Source organism: Cynocephalus volans, chromosome 8, assembly GCF_027409185.1.
Source record: "Cynocephalus volans isolate mCynVol1 chromosome 8, mCynVol1.pri, whole genome shotgun sequence".
Lineage (NCBI taxonomy): Eukaryota > Metazoa > Chordata > Mammalia > Dermoptera > Cynocephalidae > Cynocephalus > Cynocephalus volans.
This window is the reverse complement of record NC_084467.1, coordinates 51,010,223-51,034,952: the sequence shown is the minus strand read 5'-3', so window position 1 is coordinate 51,034,952 and position 24,730 is coordinate 51,010,223. Positions and strand designations below refer to the sequence as shown.

The following is a 24,730-nucleotide window of genomic DNA, read 5'->3' as shown; positions in this document are numbered from 1 at the left end:
AATATGTTGAAGTCTTAACCCTAACCCCCATGATCTCACAATGTGACTTTATATAGTAATAATAAATAAATAAATAAAATATAAATAAAATAAAAAATAAATAGCCACCCTATTTCTATAGGGTGGCTGCAGAGATAATTAGTGAAGATGAGGTCATACTGGCATAAGGTTGGCCCCTAATTCAATATCTTGTGTCCTTATAAAAATGAGAAATTTGGACACAGACATGCACACAGGAAGAACACCACATAAACACGAAGAGAGATATCTACAAGCAAAGAAATGCCAAAGATTGCCAGCAAACCAGCAGAAGCTACGGGAGAGGCATGGAACAGACTCTCCATCACCACCCTCTGATGGAACTGTTAAATAAAATCTATAGGTGGCCATTGGTTTGGACTAAACTCCTGCAGGAGGCCTAGCAGACCAAACCAAAATGGAGTTACTCATGTTGAAGTTCCATGTCACCAAAACTAGGTTGTTTACCTGACCCTCCAAGAAATCAGGAGAGAGAGCTAATAGGCAAATCCCCCAACAGGCCAGTTTCAGCCAGCATGATAAGGTAATCCCCTCTGCTTAACATTTACAAGGAAAGTAACTTTGAAACAACCAATCCACTTTTTGTTCTCTGTTCCTGCTTTCCTTCAACCTTCTCTGTCTGTAAAACCAACTTCCTCTGCTCAGCTTATCAGAACACTCATTCTATTTTATAGATTGAGGTGTTGCCTGATTCTAGGATTGCACATATAAGCCAATTAAGATCTTTAAACTAAATGTGATGCATTATTGTCTTTTGACAGAACCAACCCTTCCTACACCTCGATCTTATACTTCTAGCCTCCAGAACTGTGGAACAATAAATTTCTGTCGTTTAATCCACCCATTGTGTGGTACTTTGTTACAGCAGCCCTAGAACACTACTACAGGCCAAAAGTCTGTCCATCTAATCAGTACCTTACATAGTCTTGTTTTTCCAGAGCCATGAGAGCATTTTAAGAAAGAAAGAAACTTTACCATATTTAATTCTACTCTCAAACCAGCTCATTCTTGCTTGTCTTTTTACCTAAAGTCCCCCATCAGCCATATAGATCATTGGCTTGGGTCCTGTATGTCCCTTGGAGAAAAAAACGAGTGTAATACCCCCTATTCTATGTAATATAGCTCAATTTAACATTAGTATTTTTCTCTTCTCAATTTGCACAGGGAGTTCCCTGCAAAATGCCTCATTTTTATAGATTTATGATTAAACTGTTCAAAAGAGCATTTCTTTATTGCTTCCTGTTTATAAACTCATTCTACTTTGACTTATATGGGCAAAAACAAAACATTGGAGACAACTTTTCTTCTCTCTTCCTTACTAGGTTTGATGGTAAAGGTAAAATCATGAAGTTTTCGGAGGGGGCATTCTGTGGTCCTCTTATTACAGCTATTCATCTTTCTTTGGGTGGGGGAAGACAGCCCACTGACTCTATTGGATGGAGACGTTTCTGTGGAATCTTTCTCTGGTGACTCATAATCTAAAGCTGTTGAATCCAAGGAAGACAGTTTTAACCACAGTATTTAATCTTAGGGAGACATTTATTGCATAGCTTTTTGTTTTGCCTTGTTTAATATAAACCACTAGAGAGATGCTTTGTGGTTTTGTCATTTCATAAAGCAGAGTGTGAAGTAGAAAATTCCAGATAAGAAAAGGCCACTTCTCCTTAAGAATATTGTCACAAAATATGCATTCTGTAAGGGACCTAGACCCCTAAAACAACACCAGTAAAAACATTAACACTATTAATAATAATTATAATAACAATGGCTAACTAACATCCACAGAGGAAGTGTGAAGTAGTGGTATAAAGGCTACTTCTGGACTCAGACACACCTGGATTTCCAACTGCAGTTCTGACTCTTCCTAGCCACATTTGCTTAAGCCAGTTATATCTTCTCTAAGCCTCAGGTTCCTCATCTCTAATATGGGTATAATCAATGATGTTACAATCGAAAAAAAAAAAAGCAAAACAATAGAAAAAATGTAAAAATGCAAAAAAAAATGAGGATATTAATATCCTTATTTCATAAGGTTGTTACGAAGATTAAATGGGATGCTGAATAAAAAGAGTCTCTTAGCTCAATGTCTGACACATACTAAATATGTACTCAATGTAATCTGCTATTGTTATAAACAAAAATAGAATTTATTGTAAACCAATTACTTGTCTAGGCCCTCCCACGTACATTATCTCTAATCCTGATAACAATCTTATAGGGTAATTATTGTTTGTCTCCACCTTACAGATAAAAAAGTTAAATTATTTGTTCAAGGTTACTTCCCTAGGAAGTGGCAAAGCAGAGGTTCCCTTGTGTCTGAAAAACATATCAAATTTCATCTGAATGCCATCAAAGTAATATAAGAACTAATTAGAAAGCCTCCCTTCAGTGCCTTTATGTTTCAAGTTGGCACTTGTAAAACCTATAAAGTCAAGATAAGGTCAAAGATTAGTCTTTAAGAGAATAACTGATTTTATCAAAATCAATTTACTCCTTCAAGATTTATCACAGAATTTAGAGAGAAACTCAAAATGTCATTTAGTTAATTAACTGTACCCCATACATAAACTTTAACAACCTAAAATATAAGAGACTCTATACTAGTAAGAACTCTTGGGATAAAGATTAATGAAGCCCGTCCCAAAATATCTTAACCAAAAGGGAATGTATTACTCTTGTTTGAGAATTCTAGATCTAGTATCAGGCATAGCTGGATCCAGGCTCTTTGCTTTTCTCTCCTTCTCCACACTCACTCTATTTTCAGCTTTCCTTCCCTCTGTTGTCTGTCTTTCTTCTCTTCTCTGAAAAAACAGCAGTATATATTAATACAGATACTTGCCAAAAGCCTCAACACCTTATTCTTACAGTCTAGTAACCCCAACGGATAGAAGACCTTCTTTTCCTCCAATGTCTGGGTATTGGTCACTGATAAGAACTCTGTTTGGTCTAGAGTGTGATAGCTCTATGAAGAAGTGGGATGGAAACGACACTTTGATTGACAGCCCCCACAAGGACTCCTTGGAAAAGAGGTTCCCAAAGAAGAGTTCTATTCACAAAAGGGAAGGATAGGAAAATGTGCTAAGCAGACAAAACTCCAATAAGTACCATGCTCACTAAAGTCTTTTACAGAAAGGAAGTTTAGTGTTTAATTTGTGTTCTGTTCTCCTTCATTCAGTCAAAAACAACTTTGTAGAACACTTTCTATAATCTAGACACTATACTGGGTATTTAAGAAATACAGAGAAGAAAAAGAAGAGAGCCTCTCCATATGGCATTAATATTTTCTATGGCTACTGTAATAAATTACCACACACTTTGTGGTTTATCACCACACAAATGTATTCACTTACAGCTATGGAGGCCAGATGTCTAACATCAGTCTCAGTGGGCTAACAGCGAGGGGTCAGCAGAGCTGGTTCCTTCTAAAGGCTGTAGAGGAGAATCAGTTTCCTTGCCTCTCCCAGCTTCTGGAGGCCACCTGCATTCCTTGGCTAATGACCCCTTCCTCAAATCACTGTACCCTCTCACTTCCATTGTCACATCTCCTGCTTCCTCTTCTGTAGTCAAGTCCTCTTCTGTCCCCCTCCTGTAAGGACACTTGTGATGACATTTAGGGCCCACCTGGATAATCCAGGATAATCTCCCCATCTCAAGAAACTTAGTTTCTTGAAAAACTCAGTCCCTTTAGCCATAGAAGGTAACATTCACAGGTTTTGGGGATTAGGACATGAATATTTAGGGAGCCATTACTCAGTCTTCCACAGGCATAGTCCAGGAGGGATGACAACCAAAGAAAACATAGACATACGCTCAGGCAAAGACAGACATATTTACTGAGACAGAATCAATAAATTATATTTAGGATAAAGAAACCACTTTCAGCCCCTGGGATCCAAAGTTTGGCTTCTTGACAGATAATGATAACAACAAACATTAATATTGCTCATTATATATCAGGCAATATTCTAAGTGCCTTACTTACATAATTCAATCTTCACACAAAGTTGTTCTCATTGTATAGAAGAGGAAACAAAGGAACACGGATGTCAAATGACCTGCCCAAGCTCACATTGAATTAGCAGAGTTAGGATTTGAACTCAGGATGTCTGATTCCCAAGTGCATACTCTAAACCATTTGAGATGGAACTTCGAGAATGGATAAACAGGCTGAAAAAATGAGGAAATGGAAGGGTATTGTAGACAGAGGGAACAGAATGAACATAGCCACAGAGGCAGGGAAATGAAAGGCAGATTCAGGCCAGTGAGTGGACTGGCTGGATGGAGCATAGCAAGTCCAGGAAAAGGGTCGGGGGTGGGGGGCCAGGGGGATCAAGCTAGAGGCCCACCTCAAGGCCAAAACTTGAAAGACCTTGTAACCATGGACATCTTCCATGGCTGATGAGACCTTCGGGACATTCGAATAGAGGAGGGGGCTTGTCAGAGCTGGGCCTTGGAAAGACTGATCCGGCAGCAATGCGAACACTGGGCTGAAGTGAGAAGAACCTGGGCCCCTCTTCTGTTCCCATGTCACATTGTATATCACAGAATGTGCCCACGTGTCTCACCTATTAGAGAGTGAGCCCTTGGAGGGGAGCTGAGTATGTCATCAATCTCCTGATCCTTGTGCCAGAAGATGATATGGTAAACTACAAAACTCAGCACAACGAGAAGGCTGGAGGCAGGGTGTATGGACACTGAGGTGGCTGCTGCTACCACAGCAGCAAATAATAATACCATTTTGGAATTGATTTATAATGCCTTTACCCACATTTGCTCAAGTCTTTCAGCATAATAAAAAAGTGCATGAAAACTTGGGATATGCAGATCTCTATTCAAATATTAGCTCTGTCATTTGCCTCTGTGGGGATTTGAATAACTTCTCAGCACCCCAAGCCTCATTTCTTTGCTCTTTAAAACAGAAACAAAATCATTTTATTGACAATTGTTAACTTGTAAGGCAATAGCTATCCAGTTCAAATAAGGGATCTGGCATATGAATGGCACTCAAAATTATTATTGTCATGATATTCTTATATTTAATATCATCACCAACTCACCTTTAGCTCCGTGTTCTTATTTTGCCCCATTTTACAGATGAGGAAACGAAATCTCAAGGAAAAGAGGGGATTTACCCAAAGACATACAGTGCAGAAGTCTGGATTTGAACCTATGGGTGTAAGAATCCCAACTATGTGCAGATCTCACAAAGGGAAATAAAAGCCCAAAGGAAAGCGCAGGACAAGCCTGACCACACAGGTGAGCGAGATGGGCTTCTAGAAGGTCGCTCGCAGATCTTTAGAACCGCGAAGGCACAGGTTTGAGAACACCCAGGCTTTTCACCTACCTGCAGCCTCATCCTGGGCACCGGGCGGAGGAGGACCCACTGCCTCCCAGAGGTGGATGGAAACCCGGTCCCCGCCCAGCAACAGCCTTCAGCGTCCTTAGCGACCAGGGCGGGGGCAGCCTCCGCCCGCGCGCCGGGCCCTGTGATTGGCCGGAGTCCTGGGCTCCAATCCCCGCGCCCCATCCCGGTGCCCCTTGGCCTCCGCGTGTCGCCTCCCTCCAGAAGCACGGACCGCGCACCTCTGAGCTGTCAGCGTGGGGAACGCCGCCTTAGCGGTAAGGCCGCCCTCTGTTCTCTATCGGGAAAGGTCTCAGGGCTGACGCGCAGCTGCTGGGCAGGAAGGGTACTTGATAGTCACAATTTTGAGTCTTGAAGTTTCCAGTTACGAAGAGGTTGCAGGTCCCGCTGGCTGAGGGACTACCCTCGCAGTGCAGGTCTTTAGCACAGCCCACACACTAGCAGAAGCTGGGGTCTTGGGATCCCCATCTAGCTATCTAACCAGAGTACTGGAAAGAGATCTGCCCCTATCTCTCTATGTGACCTTAGTCAAATAGTACACCCTCTCTGGGCCTTGGTTTCCCAATTTGTAAAGCGAGCGTTTGCATTCAAATGACTCAGTCTTTTAGGGACTCTAAAAAGGAGTGGTCAGCCTGTGGCCAGGTTTACTAAACAGAATTCTAAGTTTCCTTTGCATCAGACCTGTTTAAACACCCAGTGCTTATCTCGTGCGGGATCTCGATTTCAGATTCATCGGTTTGTTGCGGAAACAGATAACCAACTAAAATCCCGCTTTCCTATGTACAGTACTTCTTTGGATATATACATTATCTCCTTGGATTCAACCCAAGTTCCTGAGAGCAGAACTGGAATTATCCTGATTTTATAAATAGGGAAACTGAGTATCATTCATATGGAATCTTCATATGTCTCACTAAAGCCCTGGTTTCCTCTCTGACTCCACAACAATCCCATTGATGTCTTATAGTACAGGAAGGTAGAGTCTCCTAATGACTTAGTAGATCTGCTTTGTAGACCTCTTAGGTGAGATTACCACCTCTGCTAATTACTGGTCAGGTGATGTTGAGTAAATTACATGGCTACATTATGCCTGTTCCCTCAACCGTAAAACAAAAATGGCAATAGTAATTTAAAAAGTATCTCACACCTTTATTAGGAGTGTGAAGTGAGATAATGCAGGCTAAGCATTTGTCCTGGTATTATTACTGTTGTTGTTGTTGTGGACAATATGCTGCTGTTGCCTAGTGGAAAAGCAAAAAAAAAAAAAAAAAAAAAAGATTTATTTTCCACTCCCAAGGATTTGAAGGGATTTTGAGAAGAATCATGTCTTCAGTTTGGAAGACTCCCCATGGATCAGATGCAATGCCTGAGATCGTGGTGAAAATCATTGGAAGTAAACATTTTCAATACCTTGTGGAGAAGCCAAAGACGTAAGTTTGCTATTTGAAAAATATCTGTGTTGCTTGGATGATAATGAAGTTTTGTTTGCTTTGTTTTGCTTTTTTTTAAAACCCAAAAATTTAAATTTAAAAAATGCCATCCGTGGAAAGTTAGGTCGTTAGGATGTAACGATAGAAGTAAAATAGTGTTGTTAACTTCCATGCACACTGTTTTCCTGATATTTTTCATCTTTATAATTCCCCATACTCCTTAATTACTTGGGCTGAGTTTCCAAATAGATGGGAAATATGAGTATTGCGACGTTTATAAATATTAATGGAGTATTGCTGCTTTTTCTTATCTGGCTTGTAATCTACCAAACGTAGTAATGGGGTGGGGGTTGTTAGGTTGTTAGTCAATTTGTTGTGAATTAAAGGAGTGGGATTAATAATGAATCATAAGTTGTAAGGCGTTCACTCACTCTTGTTTGTACTCGATACTCCTTTAAGCAGGTGCTTCACAGATCATAGCTAAGATGTCTTCCCTTCCAAACTCACCACAGTCACATTTGAGGGAGGACCCTCGTCTATTTCTAAAGTTCACTACATGTTTGGCACAGAAGGGAACGACTTCCTTACAGAGTTTTGGTGGTTCACACAAAAAATACTAGACCTGCCTTTCTAATAGTTGGCATTCCATAAATAGTAGCTAGTGAATAGTTGCCTTTCCCTCCTAAGACTATTTCCTTAGCTCTTTCCTCTATTTCAGAAACCCACAAACTGAAAAAATAGAAAAATAAAAATATATGGTGTTATTGAACATAGGTGCAAAAAGCGATGGTTATTAAACCTGACTATCATCAAAAAAACCTGAAGAGTCCTTAGAAATAATGACTGTGGGTCTAACTCAAGACCTACTGAATCAGAGTCTCTGAATGCAGGTCATCAGGGCCATTGTTAGGAAGGATAGGCGTTTAAAAAGCTTTAGCAAGGCAAATTGGTTTTATTTCCCCACCATGGGTTTTGTCAGCCCAGAAGGACCCCACAGTGAGTGCTACAATCATTTAGTAATGTCTGCCATGGCACAGAAAGTGAGCTTTACAGAACATGATTCATGCATTTGGGATCCCTACAGAGCTGAAGATGAGAATCCTAGCTCTATTCCTTCCTGGCTGTTTGATATTGGGAAAGTGAATTAACATCTCTGACCTCAGATTTTACATCTACAAAGCAGGGACAAAACACCTATATAGTAGAGTTTTTGTGAGGATTAAATGAGAAAAAGCATGCAAAGCACCTTTCCAGAGCCTAACGCATTCAACGTGCTTAATGTAGGGTTCTGCTATTATTGAAGCGTGTCTTTCCACGGATATAAAATGTTTAGTGAAAAATCAAACCCCTTTCTATGAAATGCTTGTCATCCCCTTTATAATCTATGCCTAGAAGACAGGTTATCTTTTTTCTGTAGATGAGGAAACTAAAACACTGTGGTAAGGGAAATGATTATTTCAAGATCTCTCAAATTCCTGCCACTGTCAGGAAAAGTAAATAGGATTTGTTTGGTCACCTGGCTCAGATCTTCCTCTACCTGGAATACAACATTACTGCTCTACTGCTAATTCCATTTCATCCTAAGGTTGTTTAACCTTGTTCTATACCAAACTCCTACCTTTTTCCAGGGGTATAAAGTTTACTTTTTCTTTTTCTTTTATTTTGTGGAGAGCTGGCCACTACAGGGTAGTGTTTTTTATTTTTTGTTTTTGTTTTTGGTTTGTTTGTTTGTTTTTAAATTTTATTTTGTCGATATACATTGTGGTTGATTATTGTTGCCCCTTACCAAAATCTCCCTCCTCCCTCTCCTCCCTCTCCCCCAACAATGTCCTTTCTGTTTGCTTGTCGTATCAACTTCAAGTAATTGTAGTTGTTATATCTTCTTCCCCCCCACACGTTTTTTTGTGTGTGTGTGTGTGTGTGTGTGTGAATTTATATATTAATTTTTAGATCCCACCAATAAGTGAGAACATGTGGTATTTCTCTTTCTATGCCTGACTCGTTTCACTTAATATAATTCTCTCAAGGTCCATCCATGTTGTTCCAAATGGCAGTATTTCATTCGTTTTTATAGCTGAGTAGTATTCCATGGTGTAGATGTACCACATTTTCCGTATCCACTCATCCGATGATGGACATTTGGGCTGGTTCCAACTCTTGGCTATTGTAAAGAGTGCTGCAATGAACATTGGGGAACAGGTATACCTTCGACTTGATGATTTCCATTCTTCTGGGTATATTCCCAGCAGTGGGATAGCAGGGTCATATGGTAGATCTATCTGCAATTGTTTGAGGAAACTCCATACCATTTTCCATAGAGGCTGCACCATTTTGCAGTCCCACCAACAATGTATGAGAGCTCCTTTTTCTCCGCAACCTCGCCAGCATTTATCGTTCAGAGTCTTCTGGATTTTAGCCATCCTAACTGCGGTTAGATAGTATCTCAGTGTGGTTTTGATTTGCATTTCCCGGATGCTGAGTGATGTTGAGCATTTTTTCATATGTCTGTTGGCCATTTGTATATCTTCCTTAGAGAAATGCCTGCTTAGCTCTTTTGCCCATTTTTTAATTGGGTTGCTTGTTTTTTTCTTCTAAAGTTGTTTGAGTTCCTTATATATTCTGGATATTAATCCTTTGTCAGATGTATATTTTGCAAATATTTTCTCCCACTCTGTTGGTTGTCTTTTAACTCTGTTAATTGTTTCTTTTGCTGTGCAGAAGCTTTTTGGTTTGATATAATCCCATTTGTTTATTTTTCCTTTGGTTGCCTGTGCTTTTGGGGTCGTATTCATGAAGTCTGTGTCCAGTCCGATTTCCTGAAGTGTCTCTCCTATGTTTTCTTTAAGAAGTTTTATTGTTTCAGGGTGTATATTTAAATCCTTAATCCATTTTGAGTTGATTTTAGTATATGGTGAGAGGTATGGATCTAGTTCCATTCTCCTGCATATGGATATCCAGTTATCCCAGCACCATTTGCTGAAGAGGCAGTCCCTTCCCCAGTGAATAGGCTTGGTGCCTTTGTCAAAGATCAGATGGCAGTAAGTGTGTGGGTTGATTTCTGGATTCTCTATTCTATTCCATTGGTCAGTGTGTCTGTTTTTATGCCAGTACCATACTGTTTTGGTTATTATAGCTTTGTAGTATAGCTTAAAGTCAGGTAGTGTTATGCCTCCAGCTTTATTTTTTTTGCTCAGCATTGCTTTGGCTATGTGTGGTCTTTTATTATTCCATATAAATATCTGGATAGTTCTTTCCATTTCTGAGAAAAATGTCTTTGGAATTTTGATGGGGATTGCATTGAATTTGTATATCACTTTGGGTAGTATGGACATTTTCACTATATTGATTCTTCCAATCCAAGAGCATGGGATATCTTTCCATCTTCTTGTGTCCTCTCTAATTTCTCTCAGCAGTGGTTTGTAGTTCTCATTATAGAGATTTTTGACCTCCTTGGTTAACTCAATTCCTAAGTATTTTATTTTTTTGGTGGCTATTGTAAATGGGCAGGCTTTCTTGATTTCTCATTCTGCATGTTCACTATTGGAGAAAAGAAATGCTACTGATTTTGTGTGTTGATTTTGTATCCTGCTACTGTGCTGAAATCATTTATCAATTCCAAGAGGTTTTTTTTTTTTTTTTTTTTTTTTTTGTCTTTTTTGTGACCGGTACTCAGCCAGTGAGTGCACTGGCCATTCCTATATAGAATCTGAACCCACAGTGGGAGCATCGCTGCACTCCCAGTGCCAGACTCTCCCAATTGTGCCACGGGCTTGGCCCCCAAGAGTTTTTCTGTAGAGGTTTTAGGCTGTTCAATATATAGGATCATGTCATCTGCAAACAGGGACAGTTTGACTTCATCTTTTCCAATCTGGATGCCTTTTATTTCCTTCTCTTCTCTGATTGCTCTGGCTAGTACTTCCAACACTATGTTGAATAGGAGTGGTGAGAGTGGGCATCCTTGTCTAGTTCCTGTTCTTAAAGGAAAAGCTTTCAGCTTTTCCCTATTCAGGATGATATTGGCAGTGGGTTTGTCATATATGGCTTTAATTATGTTGAGATACTTTCCCTCTATACCTAACTTATAGAGGGTCTTTGTCATGAATGAGTGCTGAATTTTATCAAATGCTTTTTCAGCATCTGTAGAGATGATCATATGGTCCTTGTGTTTGACTTTATTAATATGGTGTATCACATTTATTGATTTGCGTATGTTGAATCAACCTTGCATCCCTGAGATGAATCCCACTTGATCATGGTGAATAATTTTACATATGTGTTGCTGTATTCTGTTTGCTATTATCTTACTGAGGATTTTTGCATCTATATTCATCAAGGATATCAGCCTGTAGTTTTCTTTTTTGGTTATATCTTTACCTGGTTTTGGTATCAGGATGATGTTTGCTTCATAGAATGAGTTTGGAAGATTTGCGTCCGTTTCAATCTTTTGAAAGAGTTTGTAAAGAATCGGTGTCAATTCCTCTTTGAATATTGGGTAAAATTCTGCTGTGAATCCATCTGGTCCTAGGCTTTTCTTTGTTGGGAGCCTTCTGATAACACCTTCAATCTCCTTTATTGTTATTGGTCTGTTCAAATTTTCTACATCTTCATGGTTCAGTTTTGGGAGCTTGTGTGTGTCCAGAAATTTATCCATTTCCTCCAGATTTTCAAATTTGTTGGCATATAGTTGTTTATAGTAGTCTTGAATGATTCCTTGTATTCCAGATGAATCAGTTGTAATATCGCCTTTTTCATTTCTCATTTTTGTTATTTGAATCTTCTCTCTTCTTTTTTTTGTTAGCCATGCTAATGGTTTGTCAATTTTATTTATCTTTTCAAAAAACCAACTTTTTGATTCATTGATCTTTTGTATTGTTTTTTGGGTTTCAATTTCATTCAGTTCTGCTCTGATCTTAATGATTTCTTTACGTCTGCTAACTTTAGGTTTGGATTGTTCTTGTTTTTCTAGTTCTTTAAGGTGAAGTGTTAGGTTGTTCACTTGCCATCTTTCCATTCTTCTGAGGTGAGCATTTAATGCAATAAATTTCCCCCTTAATACTGCTTTTGCAGTATCCCACAGGTTTTGGTATGATGTATCATTGTTTTCATTAGTTTCAATAAATTTTTTGATTTCCTGCTTGATTTCTTCTGGGACCCATATGTCATTAAGTAGAATGCTGTTTAATTTCCATGTGTTTGTGTAGTTTCCAGAGTTTCATTTGTTATTAGTTTCTAGTTTTAATCCATTGTGGTCTGAGAAAATACATAGGATAATTCCAATTTTTTTGAATTTATTGAGACTTGATTTGTGACCTAATATGTGATCTATCCTAGAGAATGATCCATGTGCTGATGAGAAGAATGAATATTCTGAGGTTGTTGGGTGGAATGTTCTGTAGATATCTGCCAATTCCAATTGGTCCAGAGTATTGTTTAGATCTTGTGTTTCTCTACTGATTCTTTGCCTAGATGATCTGTCTAATATTGACAGTGGGGTGTTCAGGTCCCCTGCTATTATGGTATTAGTGTCTATTTCCTTCTTTAGGTCTAATAGAGTTTGTTTTATAAATCTGGCTGCTCCAACATTGGGTGTGTACATATTTATGATTGTTATGTCTTCTTGATGGATCAGTCCTTTTATCATTAAGTAGTGTCCCTCATTGTCTCTTTTTGTGGTTTTTAGTTTAAAGTCTATTTTGTCAGATATAAGAATAGCTACTCCAGCTCGTTTTTCTTTTCTGTTTGCATGGTAAATCTTTTTCCATCCTTTCACTCTTAGTCTATGTGAATCTTTATGGGTGATGTGGGTCTCTTGTAGGCAGCATATAGTTGGGTCCTCCTTTTTAATCCAGTCAGCCAGCCTGTGTCTTTTGATTGGGGAATTTAAGCCTTTTACATTAAGAGTTGTTATTGAAAGGTATTGATTTATTCCTAGCATTTTATTGGTTGTTTGGTTGTCTTAGGTGTCTTTTGTTCCTTGCTTTCTGATTTACTGTTTGGTTTCTGTGTTTGTTGGTTCATTAGGTTGTAGATAGCGTTTTTGTTTGTTTGTTTTCTCTTCATGAATGCCATTTTTATTATACTAGTGGGTTTTGATTTTTCTTGGGTTTTTAGTGCAGTGGTAGTTATTTTTCAGGAACCAAACCCAGTACTCCCTTGAGGATTTCTTGTAAGGGTGGTCGTGTGGTAGTGAACTCCCGCAGTTTTTGTCTGTCTGAGAAATATACTATTTGCCCTTCATTTCGGAAGGATAGCCTTGCAGGGTAGAGTATTCTTGGCTGGCAATCTTTGTCTTTTAGTATTTTGAAAATATCATCCCATTCCTTTCTAGCTTTCAGGGTTTGTGATGAAAAGTCTGATGTTAGCCTGATTGGGGCTCCCTTATAGGTGATTTGACGCTTCTCTCTTGCAGCTTTTAAGATTCTCTCTTTGTCTCTGAGTTTTGTCAATTTGACTATAACATGTCTTGTAGAGGGCCTTTTTGGGTTAAATACATTTGGAGATCGTTGAGCTTCCTGGATCTGAAGATCTGTGATTTTTCCTATACCTGGGAAGTTTTCTGCCACTATTTTGTTGAATATGTTTTCAATGAAATCTCCGTTTTCCTCCCGTTCTGGGATATCCATGACTCGGATATTTGAGCGCCTAAGGTTGTCTGATATCTCTCTCAGATTTTCTTCAATGTCTTTGATTCTTTTTTCTTTTCTTTTTCTTTTCTTTTTTTTTTTTGTCTGCTTGTGTTATTTCAAACAGCCCATCTTCAAGTTCAGAGGCTCTCTCTTCAACTTCGACAAGCCTGCTGGTTAAACTCTCCGTTGTGTTTTTTATTTCGCTGAATAACTTCTTCAGTTCAGCAAGTTCAGCTACATTTTTTTTCAGGACATTGATTTCCTTGTACATTTCCTCTTTCAGGTGTTGTATACTTTTCCTCATTTCATCATTATGTCTAGCTGAGTTTTCTTGTATCTCATTCAGTTTCCTTAGAATTATCACTCGAAATTCCTTGTCAGTCATTTCAAGGGCTTCTTGTTCTATAGGATCTAGAGTTTGAGATTTATTAACTTTTGGTGGTGTACTTTCTTGATTTTTTGTATTTCTGGTATCTTTTTTTTTATGTTTATTCATTGTGGCAAAGGGTTTCACAGTCCACCGGTTTGAGACTATTGACTAACTAAGATGTTGTTGTGGTTGCCAATTTGATATGGCTACCTCCGTGACTGCTCAGTTGGCCTCTAGTGCCTTGTGTGTGTGGTTGCCTCGGGTCTTGGGCTTCTCTGGGGAGCCACCTCTCTGGTCAGCTTGGACTCTGCTGGGCTGCTGGATCACGGGGCGATACCGCAGGGTGTGTGCTCTCTGCTGAGCTTCCACTTCCTGTGCGGGACTTCTCCCTGTTCCTTGTGCTCTGGCCTGGGCTGCTGGATCATGCAGTGCAAAGGTCTTTTTTTAAAGTATGCTCCTTTGCCTTCCATCCGGAGCTGATAAACTGGCTAAAGTTTCCAGATATTTTTCTCTTCCTGCCAGCGCGAATCGCACGCCAATCAGCACAGGCTCCCTGCTCCTCCAGGGTAGTGTTTAATATGTTCCTAAAAGGAAAGGGGAGAGGGCTCCTTGTACTTTTAAAATAGGGAAAAATTTCCCTTGTCTTAGCAGAAGGTGTCTTTTCCCCTTTCTTTTTTAAACTTCAGGAACCAGGAAACAAAAAGAGTACAATAAGTCAGCTAAATTGTGAAATAAAAGACACAGATCTATCTTTCCTATAACACTGTAAAAAATGGTATTTTTTTTATAGTAAGACAAATTTGTGTTTTGTTTGCTTGTTTGTTTCTGTCTGCTTCATGTAGTCTTGGCGCTACTGTTGCTGGGGTGACATAGGACAACTAACATGCTTTGCTAAAATATTCTCGTATGGTTCAAAAATAAATAATTCCCAAAAGGCTTCTTGTTGCTGAGGTAAGGAGAGACCTACCACTGGCATGTCATGCATGTCCCAGAATCTGTCTCCCTCAAAGTTTTTACACCCTTAAGCTGGGGCCTCAAGAGGGTGTTTTCTTTGGGTTGAATCAGTTGAATACATTAGTAAAAACCTACATAAGAAGCATAATTAATCATCAAAAAGGAAAGAAGTCTCCAAAAGGAAAATCTGAATTAAAAGAAAATCAGAAATCAGTAATGGATGGAAAATCAGAAATCTTCCAGTGTAACCACATTTAGCTCAGATTTCCTGTAAGACATGTGTTGAAGTTGGAATAGCATCTCAGACCTGAAAGTTACTTTTAAGATGCAGAGCAGTATACTAGCTTGCTATGGCTGCTTTAATGATGTACAACAAACTGGTGGCTTAGAAAAACAGAAGTTTATTGTCTCACAGTTCTGAAAGTCAAAGGTTTGAAGTTAAGGTGCCAGTAGATCTGTGCTCCCTCTGAGGGTGCCAAGAAACGATCTGTCTCAGGTCTCTCTCCTTGCTTCTGGTAGTTACTTGGTTTGAGCAGCATAACTCTAAGCCTCTAAGCTTCACATGGCTTTTTCCCCATGTCTGCATCTATACCCAAATTTCCAATTTGTGCCCAAATTGTATTGAGTCAGAATCTGCCTTTTAGTTGGATATCTAGGTGACTCCTATGCACACTCCAGATTGAAAAGAAGTCACATTCTCAAGTACAGCAAGCATGACCTTTCTAAAATACAAATCTGATCATGTGCCACCACCACCAGCCCCATATTTGCCTGCCCCACCTGGGGGTTCCCATAACACCCCGTAGGGATTTTTACACTCTATGACAACTTCCTATGTATTTCTGTCTCCCCCATTTAACTGCAAATTCTATGTGCACAACTATATCCTTAGCACAGAGGACGAAGTCTTGTACATGTTGAAAGCCTATGAGATAATTTAGAGCAACATTGTTGCCAAGATATAGACAGACGATACTTAGTTGCTTCAAACAAATCCAAATTTAAATGTTCATGCTGTTAAAATACCATGCAGATGTCACTATGGAACCCTGGTGAGTAATCTTTGATAGCTCATCGAAAAGAAGATATGTCAGGTGACAGGAGACAAATATTCTCATTTTCAAAAAGGAGATAAGAGTGGGTAATAAAACCACAGAAGCAGAGACTTGTGGACAATCCCTGGCAAAACTGTAGGCCAAAGAATTAAATATATTCGTTGTGAAAACAAAACATGAAAGTTATGATCACTAAGGGTTAGTGTGTGCTGACTAAAAACAAATTATGCCAAACTGGTCCAATTCTCTTTATCGCCAAGGTCACTGAAGCCCAAATGAAGGGTACGACGAAGGCAGTATTTGTTGATCTCAGTAAGTCATCAGGCACATCTTTCTCACAAAGTCCTAAAAAGGGCAGAGAATTGTGAACTAGATAGTATTAATATAAGTGAGATACCAACATAGTAGTGATTAGACAATAGATATAATCACAAAGTGCTGGAGGTGGGGAGGATTTGGGTATGACCTTGTTCTTTGTTAACATTTTAAAATTCACAATCAAAAGAAGACAGAGAATCTTTTTAATGAACACATAGGTAGCAGAATTGCTAGGAAATGGGCTAAAAACCAACAAGACCAAATCGACTAAAATATATGAAAAGTCTCTCTTTAGATAGGCATAAATGTAAATGGTTGTATGGAGTGATGTTTGGGTTTTGACTGTGTTTGAAATTAGCATGAGCCGAGGATATCCAGATGGAGGGACGTGGGGTCCCCCATCCTCAGTACTCAGTGGAGTACTGTGTTTCATTCTGGATGCCACATTTTAGGAAGAACCCTGACACACTAAAGGTGGAGGCCCCAGAGAGCATTATGGAAGATCCAGGGTGTGCAATATGTCCTAGGGGAATATTTAGAGAATCTGGGTATTGAATTGTTACATGGAAGAGGAATTGAGTCCATTGCAAGAAAGTCCTATGAGCAGAGGCTTGCAGTGAATAAAGTTGACCTCTATAGTTCCTTCCAATGCCAAGAGTCATTGACCCCAAACTCTTCCTTCATTCCATAGATATGTTGCTGGGTTATAGCATTGCTAAGCACAGGGGAAGGTGCCTTAAGTTTTAATGGGGTAACGTAGTTACGATTTGTAATAATTAACATTGATATTACTGTTACAGCCAAGAAATGCAAAGTTCTGGTATTTTCCCATGTGACTCTCCTGGAGGCCATATTCTGTCATTTTTGAATCCCCCAAAGCCCTTCACAATAATTAATTCTTTGTGACTTGTCATAAACTTTTTAAAGTGTTAACAGTTTTAGAAGTAAATGTGTGTATGGAATTCCATCAACATTCTTTCCACAAATATTAATTGAGCACTTACTAAGTGTCAAGCCTTGGAGATATAGCAGTGTACATAAACTTCTAGTGACAAGGACCCACAACAGATAAACAATGACTGTTCAAGTGGGGATAGTGCAATGAAGAAAAGTAGGGGAGGATCATTAGTGTATATCAAGTCACAAAGGGTGTTCCCAGGGGTCCTCCCTGAGCAAGTGACACTTGAACTGAGACTGTGTGGAGACAGAATTATCCAGTGAGAATTATCCCAGGCTAGTTAGCAGTGAGCTGGCTAAGACTGGCCCAGCCTTCACCCAGTGGGTATGGCTCTGTGAGATTCCAGCTTTCCATAAAACTGGTAGTTTCTTCTTCCCTCCCTTGCTGCAGAAGAAAAGGCTGAAGCTTCTCACAGGCCCCAAGTTCTCCAGGTATTGGACATCTGGCCTTCCCAGCAACTGCTACAAGCAGATGGCACTTAAGTTGACTGCCTGGGGCCCAAGCAGATTTTTCTGTACAATCTTGCCTTATGCTTGCCTCATAGAAAGTAGGACAGCATCCCTTACCCGGTGCACAGTGCCCAGAATCAGGGCACCTATATATCTGCTGCTTTCCTGGCCATTAGGCCCAGCCTGTACCAGTTGACACCACAGATACCAGGTGACACTAGCCTATACAGGGCAACACCTCCATCATCGTAGCCCCACAGATCTATGAGACAGTAAATCATGCCAATATCTGAGGGAGAGAACTCCAGGCAGTGCAAAGCCTCTTGATGTGTTTAAGGAGGAGTAAAGAGTTCAATGTTTGTAGAGTAGGATGGGCAAAGGGGAGAGGAATAAGAAATGAGGTGAGAGGCCAGCAGGGCTCAGATCATGGGTCATGGGCCATGTAGGAATTTTGGATTTTGTTCTATGTAGGATGGGAAACCACTGGAAAATTGACAGGAGCAGAGAACATATCATATTTTTGTTTTCTAAAGGCTGGTTCTGACTGCTGAGTGGTGGATGATCTGACATGAATGAAAAGAGAGAGACCATTTAGGGAGTCATATGGTGATCCAGGCAAGAGACAGTAGCAGTAACCAACTATAGTCCCTATATAAACTCTGGATAAACTTTGTGATTTAAAAATTTGAGTACCCTACTTATTCTTTTTTTGAAGAAAGAACTGATCATAGTACCTTATCTTTGCTTATTTCTTTTCTCATTATGCAATACATGTGGTATGTTAATATCCACGAACTCAATCTCTCCTTAAAATTGACCAATGATATTAGAGAAGACACTATTATCTCCATTTTTACAAGTTCAAGTATTTTGCTAAAATCAAACTTTTCTTAAGCCCATTAAACTGCTTCTTTATTAATCTCCTCCAGTGTTTTTTGTTGGTTTGGTTTTTGTTTTTATTTATTTGTGTGTTTATTCTAAGCACTGTAAGAAGTATAAGGAACATAAGATACTCTTGTTTTGGACATACGCCTGTAGAATAACACTCAGGCATACATCTTTAAGTAAGGGTTTGTGGAATTAGCTGAGTGAATGCCAAATGAATGTTTTAGAAAATAGGTGTCCATTGATCCCAAATATTGGGACTATGAGGTAAAAGCTGTTATTGTACCATTTGAAATGCTCTTCAAAAGATATGAAAATTCAAAATCTAAAACAAAACACCATTTACAACATATATGACAGAAACAAAAATTAACCCTCTTAATGTATGAAGAGCTCTTACAAATCAATAGAAAATAGATGAGCAGCCCAATTTCAAAAATTGGCTATAGGACTAGACAGGCTATTCACAAAAGGGAAAATAAAAATGAACAATAAATATGTGTGTGGGAGGGATTCAACCTCTGTGATAACGAAATTTAAATAGCAATGAGGTATTATTTTTCATAAATCAATTAGAAATGTTTTTATAATGGAAATACCCAGGGTTAACAAGCATTTAGAAAAATAAATATTCATATGCTACTGGGTTTTTTTTTTTAAGTATTCTTATGAAAAGCCTTACATGGTGTGTAATTTGACATAAAGTATGAATTTATGAAACAATTCTGTGAAAATAATTATGGATGGATGGAGCAGTTTAGTTTCAAAGACTTACACAAGAATGTCTAAGTCTGGGTCCCAGTAGGAAACAGATTACACACTCAAATTAAGGTGATTCAAAGAAGGTTTCTTTACTAAAAGACTAATTACAAAGACGTGAGCTGAGATTAAGAGAACCACAAGGTATCGTGCAGGGTTCATGGGCTAGCAGCTGCACGGTTGGTACCAGCACCAGGTCTGAAGAGGTGAGAGGAGTGGAATGTCACTGGAACTAAATGGAGGAAACATTCTGTAGCTCAGGCCATCTTGAGAAAGGATGGCAAGCATCTAAGGGCACAAGGAACATACCCAGCAGAGCAGCTATATTTGAATTAATAAAAATTTGGAAACAAAATAAACATTCAACAATATAGTACATATTAAGTAAACACTTATGTATCGAAAGGACAATATACCATTTAGACATTTAAAGTGTTGTTGTAGAGACACAAGTACTGATGTGTAAAGATACCCACATTACACTGTCAACTGGAAAAAATTTTTTTGAAGATTACAAAGCTGTGCAATCTTCCTTTGCTTTAAAAGCAAAACAGAAGTTCCTGTGTATGTATATGGAAACTTTGTATAAAGAGATAATAGAATACCTTGCCACATTTAGTTCAGTCCATTAAAATTTTGAGATAACACAGATTTATATTTGTATGGTACTGTACTTTTTAAATTCATGATCTCTTTATATATCCCTGCTTTAGTTCAATCCAATTAAACAAAATAACGTAGCTCTAATTATTACTCCCAATTCCTGTAGTCCATGTGGATTCATCCAGGGGTGGTGCAGAGAGACTGTTTATGCTGCATCCTCTCAGAGCATGGATAGACCTGGCTCAGAAACTGCCCTCCAGTACTGAGATAATTGGTGAAGAGGCCAGGCAGTTGCGCTATTATTTTGCTTAGACTTGCAGAAGCAAAACAGGGGAGAACGCAAGAGCAAAAGACATTGTACTTCAAGCTGATAAAGGTTGGTTCAAAGATTTCGAAGCTGCATACTCTGTAAAGCCCCTGGGAAGAATCCACCTGAGGACATCATAATACAGCAATATTTGGGCTTCTTTTTTTTTTTCTGTAAAATTAAGAAATGTGATTCAGAAGAATCCAGCTTTGTTAGAGTGGATTTTTAATGCTAATTAATTTTCTTGTTTTCTAAAATGGGTGATTTCTAGAACTTGTATTTACTGTAATTGGTAAATAACATGGTGGCCAGATAGATTTCATTAACTATGTCTTTCCCTCTATTTAAATAGATTTTCCTCAATACCTGTCTACTATAAAACCTTGAACCTTTGAACTTCAGTTTTGCCTATCAATCAAGAAAGTTTTGGAGTTCTGGAGGAAAGAGCATCCCTTCCTTCTGTACCTGGGTGATGAGGAAGGTGTTATAAAAGAGAGCACTTTACCTTATGACTAACATAAAACTACCATTTGTCAAGGGCTGGCTATTTTATACATCTTGTCTTGATAAGTATTACTTTTCTCATCTTACAGATGAGAACCTGAAATTTAGAGATGTGAAGTAATTTGCCAAAAGTCAAACAATATGAAAGAATTTATGTGAATTTATATGTGGTGGCTGACACATATAAGCATCTAGAACATACTAGCTGGTATAATCACAACGGTGAAGAAATGATGCGGGCATAGGTTTGGAAGTTGAATTAAAGGGCATTTACGATCTTTCTGATCGCAAAATTTCTATGACAATAATACATGGTATGTATTCATAGAATGAAAAAGAAAGAGAGAGAGAAAGAAAAAGGAAGGAAGGAAGGAAGGAAGGAAGGAAGGAAGGAAGGAAGGAAGGAAGGAAGGAAGGAAGGAAGGAAGGAAGGAAGGAAGGAAGGAAAAACCAAAACCCCTTACTCTTCATCCATCGCTAGCACAGGCTTCACATTTCAGCTTCCCTGTGGGTTTGGTGAGGTTTTCAGCACTACTCCTCTCCCCTTTCCTATTTTATTTTTTATTGTCTTTTTAAAAAGAGAAGAGTGGTTGTGTTGATTAGCTCACATTACTTCTGAGTAAGAACCTGCTTTCATTTGCTGAAATTAGATCCCCATTCACGGCACTGGCACACACTAGGCTGTCTTCTCTAGAGGGTTTAGGGCCTGTTAGATGGCTCACGGTTGGAAATTGGTGACATTGAGTCACCGCCAAGGCTGGCAGACCTATTAGATGGCATTTGGTGACCTTTTGCTGAGCCCCCTGGGTCCTCCATTTGAGATTTTATATTCTCGGCAGGGGTGTAAACCAAACCAAATGTGAGATCTGGTGAGTTGGAATTACATGGGAGGTGGAACCAGCAGAGGATCCCTACATTGCCTTGTGCAGAGAATGCTGACACGCTTGCAACGTTTCTTTCTAGTTCTGAGACTCTGAGCTCTAATAAACGGTGGAACAAAAGGGCTGCTTTGCGGGAAGAGCCCAGTGTGAGAAAAGGAACAATTGCACAGTGTTCTCCTCATTTATTTATCATTCAGCAACACAGTCATCCTCCCTAATTGCTCTAGTTCCTGGATGGCAGTAAACTCTTCACGGCATCCCCTGGAGCAGCAGCTGAGGTCAGAAGTACATATGCAGAAGCTAGCTGTGTCTTGCTTCCGAGAGAGTATTGCTGGTGTTTTCCACCCTTCTTTTGAAATGGCAAATTTCTATTTTCAGTAGTGTAGGTAGATAGCACACAAGTCTACAAGAAAGAACTGAGTTTGTGAACAACATAACAACCAATGTGTGTTGACAAATTGTTTGCACTAACCACAGACACATGCCGTTTCTCAGCTGGAGAGTCATTTTCATGATAATTTTTCAAGTGCTATGTATTTTTTAAAGAAACAGCTTTTACTTGAAACAGATTTCACAGGTTATTTTTGGTTTTACATCTTCTGTGGCTGTTATAAAATACAGGCAGATACAGTTCACATTTCTCAAGCAATTCTGTCCTGAGACTGCCCACAAGAGGATTTGGAAGGTGACTGAAGCGACAATAATATATCTCTCTTGCCTTCATCCAGAAGAATTAACTCTTTGCCCTATGACCATTTTTGCCTTCAAATCCTGTGTTTTCTGCTTTGGTTGCCTGCTCCTCTGCTTTCTTCTTCTCACATAATCCCAAACTTCTGGACCCTCCCCTGACTCTACTGGCAATAGGATCTGAGGTTGTGCAGTCCATAGATTTAGGCTTAAATCCTGGCTCCACTACTGAAAAGACATTTAGAATTGGACAAATCACATAGACTTTCTGAACCTTAATTTCTTCATCCTAAAAGGAGAATAATATGAGCCCCATGCCTACAGAGTTGATTTGAGGAATAAATAAACATGTAAATGGCTCAAATGTGGCTGTCATGTAGTTAAATCCTTAGTAGTACTATTACTTTTGTAACCATTGCAGACCATAGTTATTTCTCATTCTTATGAACTCCAAATAGTATTGATTCTGTGTGTCATTCATTTGGCATTTATTTATATGCTAATTAGGTATGTTTCATATTATTTATGTATATTTATACCAATTTAACACTTTATAAAAATATATCTATATTTATATAAAAGTGCACGTCATAAGTCTATTACTCACTGAATTTTCACAAACATGCTATACCCATGCAACAAACACCCAGATCAAGAAACAGATAGTGCCAGTATCCCAGAAGTCCTTTCACGCTCCCATCTGGAATCTACACCTTCCTGCAAAGGTAACCACTATCCTGACTTTTAGAATCAAGTTCATACCAGTCATCAACTTTATTGATTGTGTTATTTTTGGACAACAAGATGAAATTTAAGTTTCTTGAGGTCAAGGAACATATATTTCCTCTCTCATTGCAGGAACTATTTGTCAAAAATACACTCTCCTTCTAATATTCCCATCTTGCACAGTTGTCATTCAACTGCACTTGTCTGGCAAAGCCCCAGTCCTGGGTGAGCCCCACTGCTTCTTTGCATGTCTATGAGGATTACTTCTAGAGGAGAACATCCACCTTTCAGATTGATGCCACAAAAATCCATGGTCTCCAACTGTAACTGGTCATTCAGTTGTGCCCAGCCAACCTGTCTTATTTTTCTGATCAGCTTCCTGTCTTCACAGCAGCTATTTCAGACCATCAGTCCTTAATTCAGACTTCCTACTTGCCACTTCCTCCATGAGACCCAACAGGTAACCATACCTTGTTATCAGAGAGAAAATTCAAGCTGACAGCAACTTTGTCAACCACATGCCACCAAATGTACAAATTTGCCTACATCCTCACTTATCTCTCTACTACTTTACCCTGAGGTTTACTTTCTGCATCTGTCCTCTCAATGACATCCCATCTCACATTGTCAAGGTTCATCTTATTCGATCAAGGATCCTCTCCTTTTCTCTAGTTCAGCTGGCTCTTCACCAGTGGCATTTCAATGTGTTAGTTTCACTACCGTCTTTAACCATGATAATAACAAAGCCCTATCTGAAATCCTACATTCCTCATCAATCACCACTCCTCTCTCCCTTCTTGCAGCCAAACTTCTTCATAGAGGTCTTTATACTTTCTGTTTACAGTTTCTTAGTGCTGCTCTTTCCTCACCCCACTTCAGTTTAGCATCTACCTCCATTACCTCTTTGAAACTCCCCTTACAAAGATTCCTGACAACATCCTTAGGCCTAAACCTAATGGACCCTCTTCAGAACACCTTTCTCAGCAGCATTTGATACCAGTGACTATGCCCTCTCTCTGGAAACATCCTCTTTGCTTTGCTACTAAGACCTCACTCTCCTGGTTTACCTTCTGTCTTACTGGAATTTTTTTTTTTTAATCTCTTTTTAGGGTTCTTCTTCCCTCTGTAAAGGTAGGTGTCCATAAGAGTTCTTTCCTGGGCTTTCTTTTCTCCTCCTGCTACCACTACCAAGAGGATGACTGTAAAAAATACACATTTACATCACTGCCTCTGGTGTGGCCTTATTCAAATCAAAAAGTATTGGAGCAATTGTTTTATGCTTAGGTAACATGACTTGCTTTAAAATGGATCCTTTCTACTGTATCATTAATAACAACTAGAATTTATAGAATACCTTCTAGGCACAAGACATACCTACTTTGAAATTTATTTTTTCTCAATATAAAATAACATTTTCTCATGTGGAAAATTTACAGCAATAATATTGTAAGATGTAATATGATACGATATAATGTAATAGAGTATAATGTAACACCCTGAGTTCTACCACCCAGAGATACTTACTGTTAACTTCTGGCATATATTTTTCTAGATTTAATATGTGCACACATTATATACATGCATTTTACATAGTTGAGATAATCATGTTTTTCACCTATTTTTATAACAGAACATTTATTTGTGTCATTAAAATTATTCATAACTATTTTAATGGCTCCATACATTCCATCTTATGAACATAGAATGAAATATTCAATACATCCACCCATTACTAAATATTTAGAGGTTTCAGATTTCTTCTTTTGCATTTTTTCCTTTAATACACATTTTTTAAGATAATTTATTATATGTACATG

The 24,730-nt window shown here is 38.8% G+C and overlaps 1 protein-coding gene across 1 annotated transcript in view; it reads left to right on the top strand.

Annotated features, from left to right (window-relative positions):
* Positions 1–6,724: 6,724 nt before the first annotated feature.
* The window catches only part of C8H1orf87 (chromosome 8 C1orf87 homolog), a 76,391-nt gene continuing 58,385 nt past the window's right edge, over positions 6,725–24,730 (top strand). The window contains exon 1 of the mRNA XM_063103747.1: positions 6,725–6,831. Within this exon, the coding sequence (XP_062959817.1) occupies positions 6,725–6,831 (107 nt within the window). The remainder of the gene's footprint in view (positions 6,832–24,730) is intronic.